Source organism: Fusarium tjaetaba (genome assembly GCF_013396195.1).
Source record: "Fusarium tjaetaba strain NRRL 66243 chromosome Unknown NRRL66243_c0000189, whole genome shotgun sequence".
Lineage (NCBI taxonomy): Eukaryota > Fungi > Ascomycota > Sordariomycetes > Hypocreales > Nectriaceae > Fusarium > Fusarium tjaetaba.
The window spans coordinates 60,974-76,281 of record NW_023501385.1 but is presented as its reverse complement, the minus strand read 5'-3'; the positions used below and the strand labels follow the sequence as shown (position 1 = coordinate 76,281).

At 48.7% G+C, this 15,308-nt stretch overlaps 3 protein-coding genes across 3 annotated transcripts; 1 reads left to right on the top strand and 2 right to left on the bottom strand.

Moving 5' to 3' along the window:
* Nucleotides 1–142: 142 nt before the first annotated feature.
* On the top strand, nucleotides 143–4,027 carry FTJAE_8666 (DNA repair RAD5; the record flags this gene model as incomplete). The annotated part of the gene is made up of 11 exons (XM_037355506.1): nucleotides 143–1,578; nucleotides 1,634–1,827; nucleotides 1,880–1,957; nucleotides 2,003–2,082; nucleotides 2,131–2,183; nucleotides 2,233–2,337; nucleotides 2,397–2,931; nucleotides 2,977–3,051; nucleotides 3,110–3,410; nucleotides 3,465–3,616; nucleotides 3,668–4,027. 11 exons carry the CDS (start codon nucleotides 143–145, stop codon nucleotides 4,025–4,027), a joined length of 3,369 nt encoding a protein of 1,122 aa, XP_037204259.1.
* Nucleotides 4,028–4,605: 578 nt separating this feature from the next.
* FTJAE_8665 (G coupled receptor) lies at nucleotides 4,606–6,123 on the bottom strand (the record flags this gene model as incomplete). The annotated part of the gene is made up of 1 exon (XM_037355505.1): nucleotides 4,606–6,123. One exon carries the CDS (start codon nucleotides 6,121–6,123, stop codon nucleotides 4,606–4,608), a length of 1,518 nt encoding a protein of 505 aa, XP_037204258.1.
* A 4,268-nt stretch (nucleotides 6,124–10,391) lies between these two features.
* Nucleotides 10,392–15,010, bottom strand: FTJAE_8664 (killer toxin subunits alpha beta; the record flags this gene model as incomplete). Its single annotated transcript, XM_037355504.1, has 4 exons — nucleotides 10,392–10,971; nucleotides 11,040–11,621; nucleotides 11,678–11,821; nucleotides 11,880–15,010. 4 exons carry the CDS (start codon nucleotides 15,008–15,010, stop codon nucleotides 10,392–10,394), a joined length of 4,437 nt encoding a protein of 1,478 aa, XP_037204257.1.
* Nucleotides 15,011–15,308: the final 298 nt, after the last annotated feature.

Sequence of the window (15,308 nt, the reverse complement as noted above, 5' to 3'; positions counted from 1 at the left end):
TCATGGCCCATCCTCTCACGAGTATATAAACCCTCGTTCATCTCCTCTTCCCTCATCTCTTTCTTCCTTCATCTCCACTCCTTCACTCCTTCACTCCTTCGCCCCTCTCCTTCTTTCATCTTCAATCCTTTCGTGTTCCACCATGGCCACTTTAGCATCCTTTGTCGCTGGCACCAGCCAGCCCGTCATAAAGAAGGAGGGACATGGTTCCAATGATGAATGTGCTTCCCTATTTTCAAACAAGACCGAAGCAAAGAATGGTGACTCGAAGCAGGCCATCTGCATTGATGATGATGACGACGGTGACGAGAGTATCTCGGGGCTGTTTACCCGGCCCCGAGAGACTTCAGGTAACTACAACCTCAATATCGTCAAGGACGAGAGCGACGAGGAGAAGGGGAACTTCAAGATGAAGGGGCTGAAGCCGCAAAGCAAAGACACCGTCACAGCTGGGGACTTCTGTGACAAGATCGATGTTGACCCGGGGTCTACGGACGAAGATACTGATGATGAGTATGATCCAGATTCTGCACACGAGAAGGACTCGGATTATCACGATTCGGACGACTCAGATGACTCAGATGACTCGGACGAATCGGGGACTCAGCAGAAGAAACACAGGCTGAAACGAGCCGGATGGAAAGCCTCGGATATCAGAAAGGTTATCAAAAAATGGGAGAGTGAAAAAAATGCTTTGCTCGTCAAGCACTACATGGGAGAGAAGTTAAGCCCCGTGGAGTGCGAGACGCTCGAAAAGCGGAAGAAACAAATCCCCAAAGCACAGAAGGCACTTGAGAAATATGCGAGAGAATCTCCACCAAAAACTGCTCGAGAGTACTGGCAGCGGTATCAGAAGCGACAAGACGAAAAAGAGGACAGAAAGCGCAAGCGCGACAGCGATGATACAAACCCGAACAAACTTCAGAAAACAGACACGCAAGCTGAGACTTTCAGTAGAGCTGAACACCCTGGGTTCTCAAGAGCAGCAGCCCTATTCACCACAAAAGGGGCTGAGGACGATGACGACGGCGACGGCGAACCAGCGAACAGGATCGAGGCCACAACTCACGACGCCCAAATGAAGCAGATCATGGCGGGCATTCCCGAGGGTAACGACACCCGACATACAAAGACGCAAAAGAAGGATCTGATGAAAGCTAAGAAATGTTTCGGGTACAAGCAGATCAAGGCTATTGACGGGAAGTGGCAGCTCAAAGGGATGGGAACCCCTATGCACAGTCAGCAGCTCGTGGCCGCTACCTGGATGGTCATGCGTGAAGCCATGGGATTAATTCCGGCGGGAGGTATACTGGCTGACGAGATGGGACTTGGAAAAACCATCACGTCTCTTGCAACTATCGTCGGTCATCCGGCAGAGAAGGAAGACAGAGAAAATGGTTATGGCAAGGCAACTTTGGTGATTGCTGACAGTCCCCAATCTGCCTCAAGGACCTGGATGGATCAGATCAAGAAGCATACCTCAGAAAAGTTTGCCAAACGATGCCTGATCTACTCCAAGGAGCTTGAAAAAGACGCAAGAGAAAAAGACGCAAGATGGTGGAGTACGAAGAATGTGGTGTACGTTTATTTCTCAAACACCGGTTATCGAAGAAAGGATACTGACAGTTCAAAGAATCACCAACTTAAATGCACTGCGTGGACAGTTTCCCAGCAAGAAGGAACGCAAATTGCTAAAAGCCCAATGGGCAGGAGATGAGGATGGATATCAGCAAGCCATCTCCAAGAACCTCGGTGAACTCTTCCAAGTCAACTGGTATCGAATCATTCTGGACGAGGCTCATGGTATAAAGAATCACACCTCAAGTGGTCAGTTCCATGTAATGTCTTTCTGTGTACTACGTATACTCACACGAAATAGGTGCTCTCGCAGTCTGGGAACTCAACGCCAAATACCGTTGGGCTTTGACTGGCACACCGCTCGCCAACAAACTGGAAGGTGAGTATTTCAATATTTTCATTCTTCTCTTACTCACGTAACTAGAGTTCTATCCCTACTTGAAGTTTATTGGTTGCAAATTTGCAACCAGCATGAGAAGATACCGAGCTGAGTACATCAAGAGCGTGAGTTTTGGCACTCAATTTATCCCTTACTCCTCTAAACGAACCTAGGACCAGGCATCTGAAAATTTCGAACAGTTAGTGGCCCTTGTCATGATGAGACGGTAAGGTTTCAATGCTCTGAAGTAATAGACAACGTCTAACCTTTGCCAGACAGCAGACTGAGAAGTTCCTGGGACACACCATGGTTCCCCTGCCAAAAAGCCATCGGAGGGATATTTGGATTCCATGTGCAGGCTGGGAGAAGATCCTTGAAGAGTAAGTGCATGCCTTTGTAGAACTATGACTTTGCACTATTATACTGATATCATTCGCAGGGTTGTGGATGGTGCATACCAAGAAAAGCTTCTCAACATCCAAAATGAAAACGACGAGACTGGAGAAGAGGAACAAGAACAGGAAGATCAGGAGAGTGAAGACGTACCCGACGACGAGGGCGAAGCCGACTTCGAAGGTGATGAGAACGAAGGTTCCACGGCTCTAGACGCGTACAGAATTCTGAGTCTGAGATGCATGAGGATCCTGCAACTGACGTCCCACCCTATCAACCTCGAAAGTTTCTATAGAAACGAAGACCATCAGGCATACATTGATCTGACCATCAAGCGACTGAAATCAGAAATCACTCAGTCGACCATTGATGCCGATCAAAAGGCGTTGGAAGCGTCTCTCGAGCCAGCCTATTCCTCAGGGCTCCGACAGTTGGAGTTGGTGACCAAGGACAACTTTGGGGCTAGCGAGGAGATGACAGAGCTGCTCACGCTTGCGGCTAACGAGCATAAGGTCAAAGGTGTAACCTGCGCCTTCTGTCACAAGAGAAGCCCCCCTGAGAACCCCATCACGAGCTCAAACGTAAGTTGCGATGTAGGCTATGCAGAGCGTCGCTAATTTTGCCAGTGTGAGCATATCTACTGCCACGATTGCCTCTCCATTGCAGTCCAAAGCAAAACAAAAACTGGCCGCATCCGTGCGGTAAGCAGCCCCCAAGTAATAATGTTGTTTCTAGGGCTCTCACTAATTATAGCTATAGGCTCCCCAGTGTCAAGTCATGGGATGCTCTCCAAAACTTGGAATGGGCCAAGCAGTAAAGACTCTGGGATACATCGACAAAGCTGTAAAGGCTATAGATGGTTACAAGGAACCTGGGCGTGATAGCATCGGAACACGTTGGACTGGTGGCCCGAAGGACAAGGCGTCGTTCTTTCGCGCCGCTTGTGGTCGCGATGACATTGACTATGGTCCTGTCAGGATGCCCCTGAGTTCCAAAGTCAAAGCCACTTTGGCAGTAATGCTGACTTGGATGGAGGAAGCCCCCGACGACAAGATCATCAGTCAGTTTCTCTCGCCTTCTGTGTGAGATATACTAGTACTGACCATAACTCTAGTTTATGTCCAGTGGACTAGGACTGCAAAGGCTCTCGGCTGTGTTCTTGAGAGCCTGGGAATCAATTTTCTCTACTACAACCGGATGGCAAACCAAAAGCAAAAGCCTCGAGCACTAGACGAGTTCACCAACAACACAGACATCAAGATTCTGGTAAGTTCCCATACTCTATTGCAAGCCCAACAAGATCTGACAGTCATATAGGTGTCGTCAATGAAGTGTGGTGGGCAGTCCTTGAATCTCCAGATGGCCAATCGCGTCATCATCCTTGACGAATGGTGGAATAAAGCCGCCGAGGAACAAGCGTTCAAAAGAGTATACAGAACTGGCCAGTTGAAAGAGACTCATCTTGTTCGCATCATCGCGAAGGATAGCATTGACGAACGTATCATCATGCTACAGGATGCAAAGGAAGAGGTCATCAGGGCTGCACTCCAAGATGGGGAGATGCAGCCAAACTTCTCCAACTATGTTCAGCTTCAAATGCTCTTCTCTGGAAAGGACAAAGAGACGCTGATCGCCGAGATGGAGAAGAAGGCTCGTGCCAAACAGGCCAAGCAGTGATTTCGCCTGAGGAGAAACTGAACATGGGAGACGTTCTGGGAGATACTTTTGGTCAATAATATTGCTGGCGATATAAGGATGGCGCTTTGGTATTGAGAAACGGAGATAATGCAAGAAGATTCATGATGCAGATTGAGCAGATAGGCCATATTCACAAACCCCCCCAGATAGCACTCGATAACAGATTGACAATACACCATTTAGCAGATGCAGACTAGGCCCAATAGTACAGACGTTCATGTTGATAATCTACTGAGAGAGTCACTCAGGAACAGGAACACTTATATGTTAATCCCCTGTATTTTGGAACTCGTACAAGCCCGAGGTTGTGACCAGTGTCTGCTATGGTATCTAGGAGTTACTCCGTCTAATCTAAAGCATGTTCGACATATGTGCCAAATAACCACCCAATGCATGCATCCCTAATGCGCAACGCCATCTAATGCAAGTTGAAGTTCATGATGCCCCGTCATGATCTATACCTATGAAATCCTGGGTATATCCATCCACACACTCTCCTAAGCCCTATACCTTTTGTCATGCCGCTCTTATTTACATACCAGATAGTTAGTTCCTCATTACTCATCGGCATCCCACCACTGGGGGGCTGCCCTCGCTGCTTTGCGAGCCTCGTTGCCAGCCTGACGATCCATCTCCCAGTCAGCTTGTTCCTGCTGTCGTCTCTTTTTCGCGAATCGAGAATCGAGTGTCATTTCCTCTCTTGTGCGTCCGACCCTTTCACCAACATCGGGTACTTCTTGTCGTCTTTTCCAAAACTGGACGTTGATGCGTTTGAAAGCCTGGCTATGCCTCCAAGGCTTCTCTTTTAGAGAAAATACCACGGCATCGGCTAAGCCGTGGAAACATAAGAATATTATGCTGGCTAGTCTCATGGGATAGGGAGCTCCTCGTCCATATCCGGTGAGTTGTACGATGAAGGGTAGGATCCAGATGACGATGTAGACTATTGGATAAATGAATAGTAACCGGAGTTGTCGCAAGATCTTTTCGCGTGACTTGACAGTACCGGGTGCGTTGAATTCGCTCTGAGTCAAGACGAGGTTGGTGTCGTTGCTTCGTGGACTATCTGGTGTGCGACGAAGTATGGCGAAAAGATTGGGTATAGATGGTGGTCTAGACGGGCCGTCAGATCGATGAAAGAAGTCGGTTTGTATAGTATATGATGGTGAGACAACATCAGGAAGAGGTGTTTGGTGGACAGGCTCGGGTTTTGTGTGGGCGGCCAAAGGGGCGATAACATCGTCGGAACCACAGCGAGTTGTGCCCGTTGAGTTCTGAGAATCAACCTCTGCCTGTTCAGACTGAGATGTCAGATCGGTACCAAAGTTAGCCATCCACATCTGAGTCGATCCTCTTCGCGCCAGTCGTGCCGAATGAAGCCTGCTGGGATGCGTCGATCCAGGCATGTCTAAATGAAAAGAGTTGAATGCCACGAGCGGTGGCCTTGTTGTCCGATCTTCGGATACGGTAAAGGAATTGCGTCGTGAAGGGTTGGAAGAAGGAATTAGACCATGGGATTTTATCGTTGGAGTCGACGGTACAGTGGTGATTCCTCGGTGCAAGGGATCGATACTTTCAAGACCGGACATTCTTGAGAGAGTATTCTTCGAACTGTCATTCCCGGAGCCGAATCGTCTCACCAACACTCGAACGTAAACGTATACGCCTATGCATAGGCAGAGAATAACAGTGAAAGCCATATAGCGAGGAATCCAAGAAAGCGCCAGTCTCTTCCACATCGGATTGAACGGTAAATAGCAGAACTGGCCAGTATTAATGTAGCCGGGGCTTTCGATGAATGCTAATGAAGCCATCACAACCGGTACGATGGCGGCCAGAGCATAGGCCGCCTTTCGATATGCATAGAGGCCTTGCTCTCCACGAAAGATGTACAATGCAGTATGTACTGAGATGAGGGCGACCGAAACATCAGAGGCTTCTACACTGAGAGCAAGGAAGAATCCGCTGACTTGACAAAAGGTCTCAGTCGTTTCAATTTTGCCAGCGACGAGCTCCACGGCGGGGAAGATGAGTAACCAGAAACTCTTGAACATATCACTGTAAATGAGTAACATGATGAGGCTTTTTTCAAGGGGTCAGCAACAGAGGGTCAGAGGAAGAGACACGAGAGTCTAGACTCACTCATGGCGGAAACTCCGCCTCATTCGAAAGAACCAGAAGGAAGTTATTATTGTCGCAAGTATACTCATCGAAGCGACGGTGAGAGTCGCAACATGAATGACATAAGTCTGATGGGGCGTCAGAGCAGCCATGGTAAACTGCTTTACTCGACGTGGCTCGAGGCTGAGAGCCGTCGTTGGAACTGAACCTGACCATGGCGAAAAGCCCTGGGCATGGCCTTCTTGAAGCCAGGGAGGCATGGTGGAGATGACGGGCGGGAAGTGGATTTGAGTGAGTGAGAATCAAATCGTGAATCGTCGATCCCTTGAGTTCGGTAGGTATGTGTCAGTCAGCGGATCGTGTTTGCTTGTCGTTAGACTGTCGATGTCTTAGTATCGAAATATATCAATCAAAGACGCGCGAGGCTGTGGGTGACCAACTGGAATCGACTGGTGACACTGGTGACAGTCGCATCGCGAGATAGTTTTCGACTTCTGAGGTTGGAGGGCCAAGTCGACCCCTGCAACAAAGGGAGGGAGGGAAATCGGAGGGGTTTAGCTTCTTATGAACCAGAAAAATGCTCTTTAAAAGGCCAAGCAAAGCCAAAGCGGTCAATAATAATCAAGAGGCGTGTGCTGTTGAAATGATGACCAAGATGTTTGCCGCGTGGGAGACGGAGACCCATAGGCGAATTCTCTTGTCTCTCTCAGTGTAGGTGTAGAATATCCCGTCTTTGGCCTCAAGCCCACTAGGGTTTTTTGACTTTGATCTCCGTTCCTGTCGCTGAGGTATGTATGAATGAGTTGATGACCGACCGAGCCTCGGGATTAGGGTCAAGCCCGGAATGGGGGAGCTTTTGTCGTTTTCTTTTATGAGACTTTGTTTATGATCGGTCATGAAATGAAGCCCTGCATAGAGTAGGTAGATAGATACCCTGGCCTGTCAGGATAATTAATATCCCTATGTCTAAGGCTGATGACGATATTCCCGTGGTGGATGTGTAAGTGCAGCATCTACCAGATCGAGAAATCCTTATTGCCCTATTCTGGTCTGGGGTGAGGGATGTGCAATGCAGTCATGTCCGGAGGCGGAAAGGCGCAGCCAATTCCAACAACCGAGAGACGTCTTGAGTTTGAGAGACGCCTTACACTAACAACCAATAAAGGATTGCCTCGACCAATTCGATTACTTCTCCGACACTTGCTGAGCCACGACTCACGATAAATTCACTTAAAATTGTCGAGGGATGTCAAAAACCAAAGTGGATAAATTCAGAGACACAATTCAGTGGACGAATGTGCGTTTCCGGGACGAGATTATCTTCCATTCCACACGCCCAGAGTCCGGGATGAACGATTAAATGACTGAGATCGCGGGAAGAGAATTAGGAAAACATGATCGATTACGACATTGCACCGAGCAAGGTATAATTGTAAGGATAGCTTTGCTGGTACCTGTACCGTCTAGACCGAAGCGGATACAGCACTAGTTATTACTCACTATCAATGATATTTTTCATCGCCCACACCGCAGTAAACGCGCTATGCAGAGTGACAGCTGGGCTTAGAACCCTGTTGTCTATTAGCTACACGCTACGTAAGGGAGACCAGAAGCGATTACCATTTGACGACACACACTCCGCGTGCCACGCCCGTCCCGTCTCTGGGGCTATGCCAGATCTCGCAATGCGACTGGGCCAGACCCAACAGGTCATCCTGTCAGCGAGAGAGACGATCTCTAAAGCAGCCAATCAAGAGTGGTGATCTGTATTCTCGATTCGCACTTGAGGCGCTTAGCTTGTGAGTTGAGGGTGTCGAGACCCAAGATCGAGGGTCCGGCAAATGTGAATCAGTACCTTATGCATGACACTTTTTTGGGCGGTGGCAGCGGGATCAGTCAGGCAAGACAAAGTCTGTTTCTCGTTCCTGAATACTCAATGGCCTGAGATGACAATTTTCTGTGTTGAATCGACGTTTAGCTTACTGGTCATGACAAACAAGAACGAAGCGATGAGCCGAAGCATAAACATTTAGCCGAAGAGATCACACTCCTTGTTCGCTTCATCCCTGTTCAACTCAGCTCGGCCCCTGGCAACTATCCCACCCAACCCACACACACCCGATTCTCTAGCTATTGCTACCTCCGCATTTCATCCATGATCGCTCCCGGATCTCACACGATCAATAAAACCAAGGCTCGTGCCGAGATATTCAGTCTTGGCGTTGGTGCAACAAGCAAACGAAGCACCAACACATAAGAATTATATCTCTCACCACAATCTTTCCCTCAGTGCAGCTCCCGCATTTCTTCTGGACACTATTCTCTCTATCCGTCTTTTGTCCAAATAATCATGGCTGACAAACGGGCCTGCCTGCAAACGACTAAGTCAGCCAACAGCCGTTTCTAGGCCAGGGACCAAACACGCCTGTTCCTGGACATGCATGATTCAGGTTTGCCCGGCTAAGACACTAGGGCACTTGTCAAGATCAGTGCCGCCTCGATTCCTGACAAAAACATTTGGAACACCTTTTAACTATAATTCTCTCTCCATGTCGGGCGTCTCGGTCATCAAGAAGGGCCGAGAGATCGCCTATCTCACGTTTGCCACGAGGGCTGGTCCTGAATCCGTGACGCCATCCCCTTCTTTTTTTGGTAAGTTTGGCTGCGTTCAAGCCACAGGCACCAACACTGAAGCCAAGAAAGCTCTCACCAACGATACTTCTCTTCACTCGTCATGTTCGCTTTGAACAGCTGATTTATGAATCACCATTCTTTTCCAGAAATCGAGGCGTCTTGTCTGCCTCTTCATAGTTGCGTAGCCATGATCCGACTTTGTTCTCAGCCTGTTCTGTTGGATCAACACCAGACCAAACGTATTGCATTCCAGTCGCTCACGGCCCAGGCTTTCGGTTCAACCTTAATAACAGAGGCTCTTTCCGCTGGCCTTTTCTATTATTCTACGGTAAAAACTCTGCTGCTTGCTCGCTACTTGCTATTCGGAGTTTAATAATGTCCGCTCACGTTCCGCGGAGGCTTCGCTTAAGAAGAGTTTGGCGATCGAGTATGCTTCACACCGCGGAATACAGTGAAACAGTGACGATACCACTATTCCCATTTATAGGAAGGATAAATGAGAATAACTAAGATTCCGAAATTTGTGATTGTTAGATCATATGATGGCTTGGCGGTCGGAATACCTTGACGTGAGCTGTTACTCCTTCGACTTTCTTCAAACCTGTGTAGTTGTTATCAGAACAACTGAGCAAACAGAGATCGATCAGGTTCCTATAAAGCCGATGGTGACTCCGATGCACTCATCGAAATTTCTGGTGAAATCGAGATAACGTTCGTTCTGGCATAGGAATGAGCTGGCTACCAAGTGCTTAAGCAGTGTAGTAGTCAACTCGATCCCGTGCCCCAACAGCTCTTGAGCACCAACTAGTCAAAAGTCTAGAATTCTTAAGACTTTCCTTAGGAGTGGATCTCTGTTCTCATATAAAGCGTTGATTCCCTAGTCTGTATATGGACATGGCCTTGTCTGGCACGCATGATCCATGCGCAGTGACATGACTAGTATTTTCAAGACAGGCTGTTTGCGATGCGGAGGTCACTATCGCTGGCTCGGATAAAACAGTTGATTGCCTTGACGGATATTCACGTGTGGAGAGTGTCACCGGAGATATCTCATAGGGCTGTTCGTAAACATTTCCGAGTTCCTAAGGAAGGCTATATATATATAGCAGATCGAGATCATTTACATCGATCGAAGGGCATATTATATCTTAACTGAGAAAATAATATATAAGCCAGCTAACTGCTATAATAGGTCAGCTTATATAAGGCCTATTAGATATTTACAGATAAATCTACTATAGTATGTTAAAGTTAGGCAGAAGAAGGAGGGAAATAGGGAGGGACTGATGGTCTTCTATCCATGCCAAGTATCTAAAGTGCTTTCTATTTCTTATATTACTATACTCAGATGTAAAGATACTCCTGCCAAACTATAAGTACGTAGCTATTATTTATTTAATTACCTGGTCTATAGTAGTCAAATGTAAACAGTTATTTAGTATGCAATGCTAAGCAATCAGCAGTCAGGCTAGGGGTAATTGATTGTTGGGCTTCGACGCAAACAAATAAGGTAGTTTCTAGACTCAAAGTCCAGGACTCATTAAATCTACTATACTAACTACTTCAAATGGCTCCTTGAGTACTGAATCTAGGTATGGTAGATGCCCCATAAGACTGGCTGCGTCATGCCGGTGTTGCCAGCACAAAGAACCTTACCAGAGGCACCGATCTTGCCATTCTTCTTGAACTGCTTGATAGAGGTGTTGATGGCCTCGATGAGATCCCCGCCGCCGAAATGGAAGTGTATGTTTCCATTGAGCTCCGTCGCTTCAACTCCAAAGGCGCAGGTGCCATAGTGTCCAAGCTCCCTGTGCTGACGATCTGCTGTCTGTGTCGTCCACTTGGTCGAGCCGTCATTCTCAAAGTTCTTGATCATAACCTCGCAGTCCGACGCCAACGGGGATGCATTGCTAGTGTCGTCCTTGTAAGTCGACTTGTTGCATGACCTCTGCCCGGGGGGAACGTCGCATGGGTAGAAGGGGCTGGAGCCCTTGGCAGCCGTATCCCACGACTGCCATGCGCGCTCGGGGCTGCATACGGGAAGACGCATGATTCCGGGTGTGGTGACGTCGAGGTCGAAAAGATGGTCCGTGTTGAGATCGCCGGCGACTTTGTCTTCAGGCATTGCCTTGTTCTTTTTTCCGTTCTGCTCGTAAGTGCGAACGGAGCTGTATGTATCTCTTTGGTTAGTTACATGATTCCCAGCCATGAGTAGAGCTTCAGTGACTTGACTTACCCGACGATGATATCCTTTGCCGACATGCCTCCAAAACTGGTCTCGTCGAAAGCTTCGACACCCGGAGGAGCCCTGAACTTGTTCCATGAGCAAATATCTTGGCAAGATCCGCCCGTGTTACAACTCTTGTGGCAGCCTCCAATGCCGTCTTCTTTCGGGTAGACCAAGTAGTAACGTCGCCCGCCGTAACAGGTGCTGGTAGCATCCATGGCTTCTTTGCTCACGTAATCCTCGGAAGGATATTCCGCGTTACAGTCGTAACCTGAGTCAAGAACGAAAGCATAATACTCAGCGACTCTCCATATTGTAGGAATGATATATCCATAGAAGGTCCTTGCAACGTGTTTCTTGAGGTTGATATTACTCGGGACAGTCTCCGTCCCGAGGCTCGATCCGTCGCCGTCGACGCCGGCTTCAATCATTTTCCCGTCTGAAATAAGGCTCCAAAGTGCCTTGGTTGCGTCCGGATTAGAGCCATTGAAAAGATGGTTCACTGTAGCATTGGCGAGCGTTTGCCATCCTTCGAGAACCTGGCCCATGTAGCTTGTGAAACTATCTCTCTTCTCCACTGTCCATGTAGTGCTGGGCATTGCGTCAGTGTCTATCATTGCTTTGGTGCAGGACGATTGCAAACTTACTCTGATGGCTCGCCACTTCTTATATCTTTCGCCAGAGTTGTGCTTTGTCCAATGAAAGTCATGGTCGTGTCCTTGACATTGTCATGGGTTGCTGGATTGCCCTTAAAGTAGGGAAGGTTTTTGAGGTGTGAATTGAAGAAGGGACTGAGAATTTGTTAGCTGGAGTGAGAGCACTGATGGATTTCTATAGAGGCTTGCTTACGCGGCAATGGAAGAAGTACCCCATGTAAGAAGATCAATCATGACAAAAAGCCATGTATTGTCTTCCGCGTCAGGGATTGGTGCAAACTTGTTGCCAAAGTTGGCGAGATCGAAGGAGATGAAAGTAGCCGCTTCGGTCACTGCATCGTAGTAGTCGTTGTACATTTGGTGGATTTTGACCAAGGAATTCCAGATGAACACTGCCGCAGGTCCTGAAAACTCGCGGTTCATACTTTCGGTGCACTCTATTAGGTCGTTGCAGCTGTGCTCCTTCAACGATTGGCAATAGGGCCTTATCGTGATCCTGAGATTCTTAGTGATTGACTTGCTCAGTGTGTCCCCCCTGCCCTCATCCAAATCCTTCCAGGCTTTCATGAGATCTTTCCACGCGTCATTGGCGCCCGATTCCCTCCATGCCTCAGGTGCTGTTTTACCTTTGAGATGCTGCATGACGTCTGCGCCGCAGTCGAGGTCCGTCCAGTTGCCAGTTCTCTCGTTGTCCAGCTTGGGATCATAACCGCGTGCTGCGTCTTCCTTGAAGATAGCCCAGGACTTGGAGGGCCTGGGGACATCGTGGTACTCCTGAAGATCGACGGCCCAGTCGGTGGTGCCACCCATGCCGAATGCCTTGTACACAGACTCGCGAGCCATTTTGGTACTGGGACTCATATAAGACACCCATTCTGTATCGTCGTATACGAGAATGTCGCTATGGCTTGTTGAGTCAACAAAGTGTTTGACAACGCGGCTTTTGTCCTTGAGAATCTCCTGGATCTCAGCATCGGCAATGTATCCGGCTTGGCCAGTACACTTGCCCTCCTTTGCATCCGAGTGTATCTTGCTGCCAGTGTAGAAGCAGTCTGGGCCATAACAACCAGCCTTGGCCATCTTGAACGATCTTCCATAGCTTGTGACACCCACAATGACCTTGTTGCTTGGGACACCAGCCTTGGTGATCATGGCTAGCGAGTATTGCGTCTCAGTGAGATTGACTTGACTGCGAAGGCAGTTACCAAATGCACAGCCTTCCTGCGAGTGGGAGTTGTCTGTGTCCCACTGTCCGTGAAGATCGTACGTCATGTAGACAATATAGTCGACGACTTTGCCAATGTCCTTGATTGGATATTGCTTCAAGTACCAGTAAGAAGATGGAGCAGCGATAGATACCGACTTGCCCTTTAACAGGTTCTTCAAGACAACGAGGAAGGCAAGGTAGTTCTGTCCTTCATCCTTCTCAGCTGGTGGAATGCCAGGAATATCAGGCGCTCCAGGGTACTCCCAGTCAATATCGACACCGTCAAGGTCATGCTTGACAATGAACTCGGCGATCTTTTTGGCCATTTTGAGTCGATTGGCGGGTTTCACACCCTCTCGAAAGATGGAATAAGTGGCAGGGAGGGCTGAAAAGTCCCAGCCACCAAACGAAAGGATCCTTTTGACGCCAGTCAAATCCGCAAAGGTTTTGAATTGATACTGAGAGAGCTTGTCGCCAACCTCAACGTCAAAATCCTTAGTAAGAGTGCCGAACGCAAAGTGCAAGTGCGTGTACTTTGACGTGTCAATCTGGGAGGCATCTTGGTAGAGACAAGGCCGGCCCATACCGTAACCTTGGAAGTAACCAATTTTGATTGTACCACCGCCGCCACTGTTGACAATCTTGGTACCACAGTTGGAGATGCAACCGTTGGTGCCCTCCTTGGCAGTTCCGGGGGCGCCAGTATTAGTATCAGTGCAGAACTCCTTGGTGATTCCGCACTGGCCCCAGATATTGCAACAGGCATTGAGAGGGCAAGGGTTGAGATCAGAGATATCGGTGGTATCCCCAGTCTTCTTGGTTCCTGGCTTTTGAGGACCACAGTTTGCATTGGCGATCTCGTCAGGGAACGGGGGAGTTCCCTCACTCAAACACATGACAGTCTGGTAGAACAGCCTCTTGCATCCAGCCCAACCCCATGTCTTCTTGTTGAACTTCTCAAGATCTTCAACCTTGAGACCATTCTCGACGGCGATGCTAGCACAGTTGTCCCCCTTGTCAACCTTGTAGGCATGGCAAGACCCGTCTTTGTTCTTGGTAGGTCGGAGGTCAGGAAGGTCGCCCTTTGAGCAGCAAACGTGTTGCTTAGGCACCAGCTGAGCACAGAACTTGGATCCTGGGTTATACTTGGTGAAGTCGCTGGCTGAGATGCCGCATCTTTGTGCCAGTTTCGCGCAACTGTCCCCAGATTCGACCCGGGTCGTGGTGCACTCAGCACGAATATGGAGATGTTGGTGGCGTCGGCCATGCTCACTGATTGTAGACACGGGCTTTGCTGGCCTGGTAGAGTTCTTGACGTCGGTCAGGACATCTAGCGGTTTGGTGTACACAACCTGGCCGGTCATGTTTGTAGCTTCCGGGAAGGACAGGCATGTTCCGTTGGCCCACGACTGAACGGCGTTTTGTATGGAAGCAAAGGTTCCGTTGCTTGTCACCATGAGACCAAATGAATGAGCGCTGCCAGCACCTGGAACGCATAGTTGCATAGCCAGATTGGATCCTGTGACATTCAAGCTGTCGAGGTTGTTCTCCAACATTTGGAGCGCAGAAGAGCCAATAACTTGACTTCCGAGGCTGTCGCCAACGTACAGACCAAGAGTGGCTTGTCCAGACTGAGCAAACATGATAGCAGGCCCATCATTTGTAGTGCCATGTCCATGAGTCAGGTAGTGGCGAGCTTGCTTGGTGATGGAACGGATTCCAGCGGCAGCCAGTTCAAACCCGTCCTTGTGCCAACCAATCTCATAATTGGCACGGACAGGAGAAGAAGCAGCGGCTTGGATGGTAGTGGCGTTGGGGAGACGTGAAAAGTCTGGGCCGAATGATGTACAGGCATGAATGCGATGAGTAGAATGTTCATCGATTGGATCAAAGAGGGAGAAGGCAAAGAACATGGTCTCTTGACACTTCCTGAGCTGCGTGAGATCCTGGTAAACGGACCAGTTGCCTGGCTCAGGACCAGATATGCTGCACCGCTCCGGGCAATCATCGTGGTTCAGCTGGTAAGGGCTAGCTCCCCATTTGTTTGCTCCCAAACCAGAGGCAAGGTTGACAAACACCAAGAGGAGCGCAGCCACACGCCACGTTGATATCAACATGGCTAATGCAGCTCAGCGTGGAAAGAGTAAAGAACAAGTAAAAGAAAATATGAAAAGGAACGAATGGTAATGAATGAATGAGTCGGTTTGTAAAGAATGACTATCGTGAAATGCCTGTAGTTTGTGGTGATGAGATATTCGTAGCCGTTGGTAAGATACCCTTTATACAAATCATCTCTCTTGAAGAGCTAAAAGTCCCCAGGATCTTATCGAAGGAGAAAATCCCTTTCGCTTGCATGACCTGACAGACCTAGTTCTGCCTCGGGTTTTCGAAATACATACATCACAGTCTCGCCCT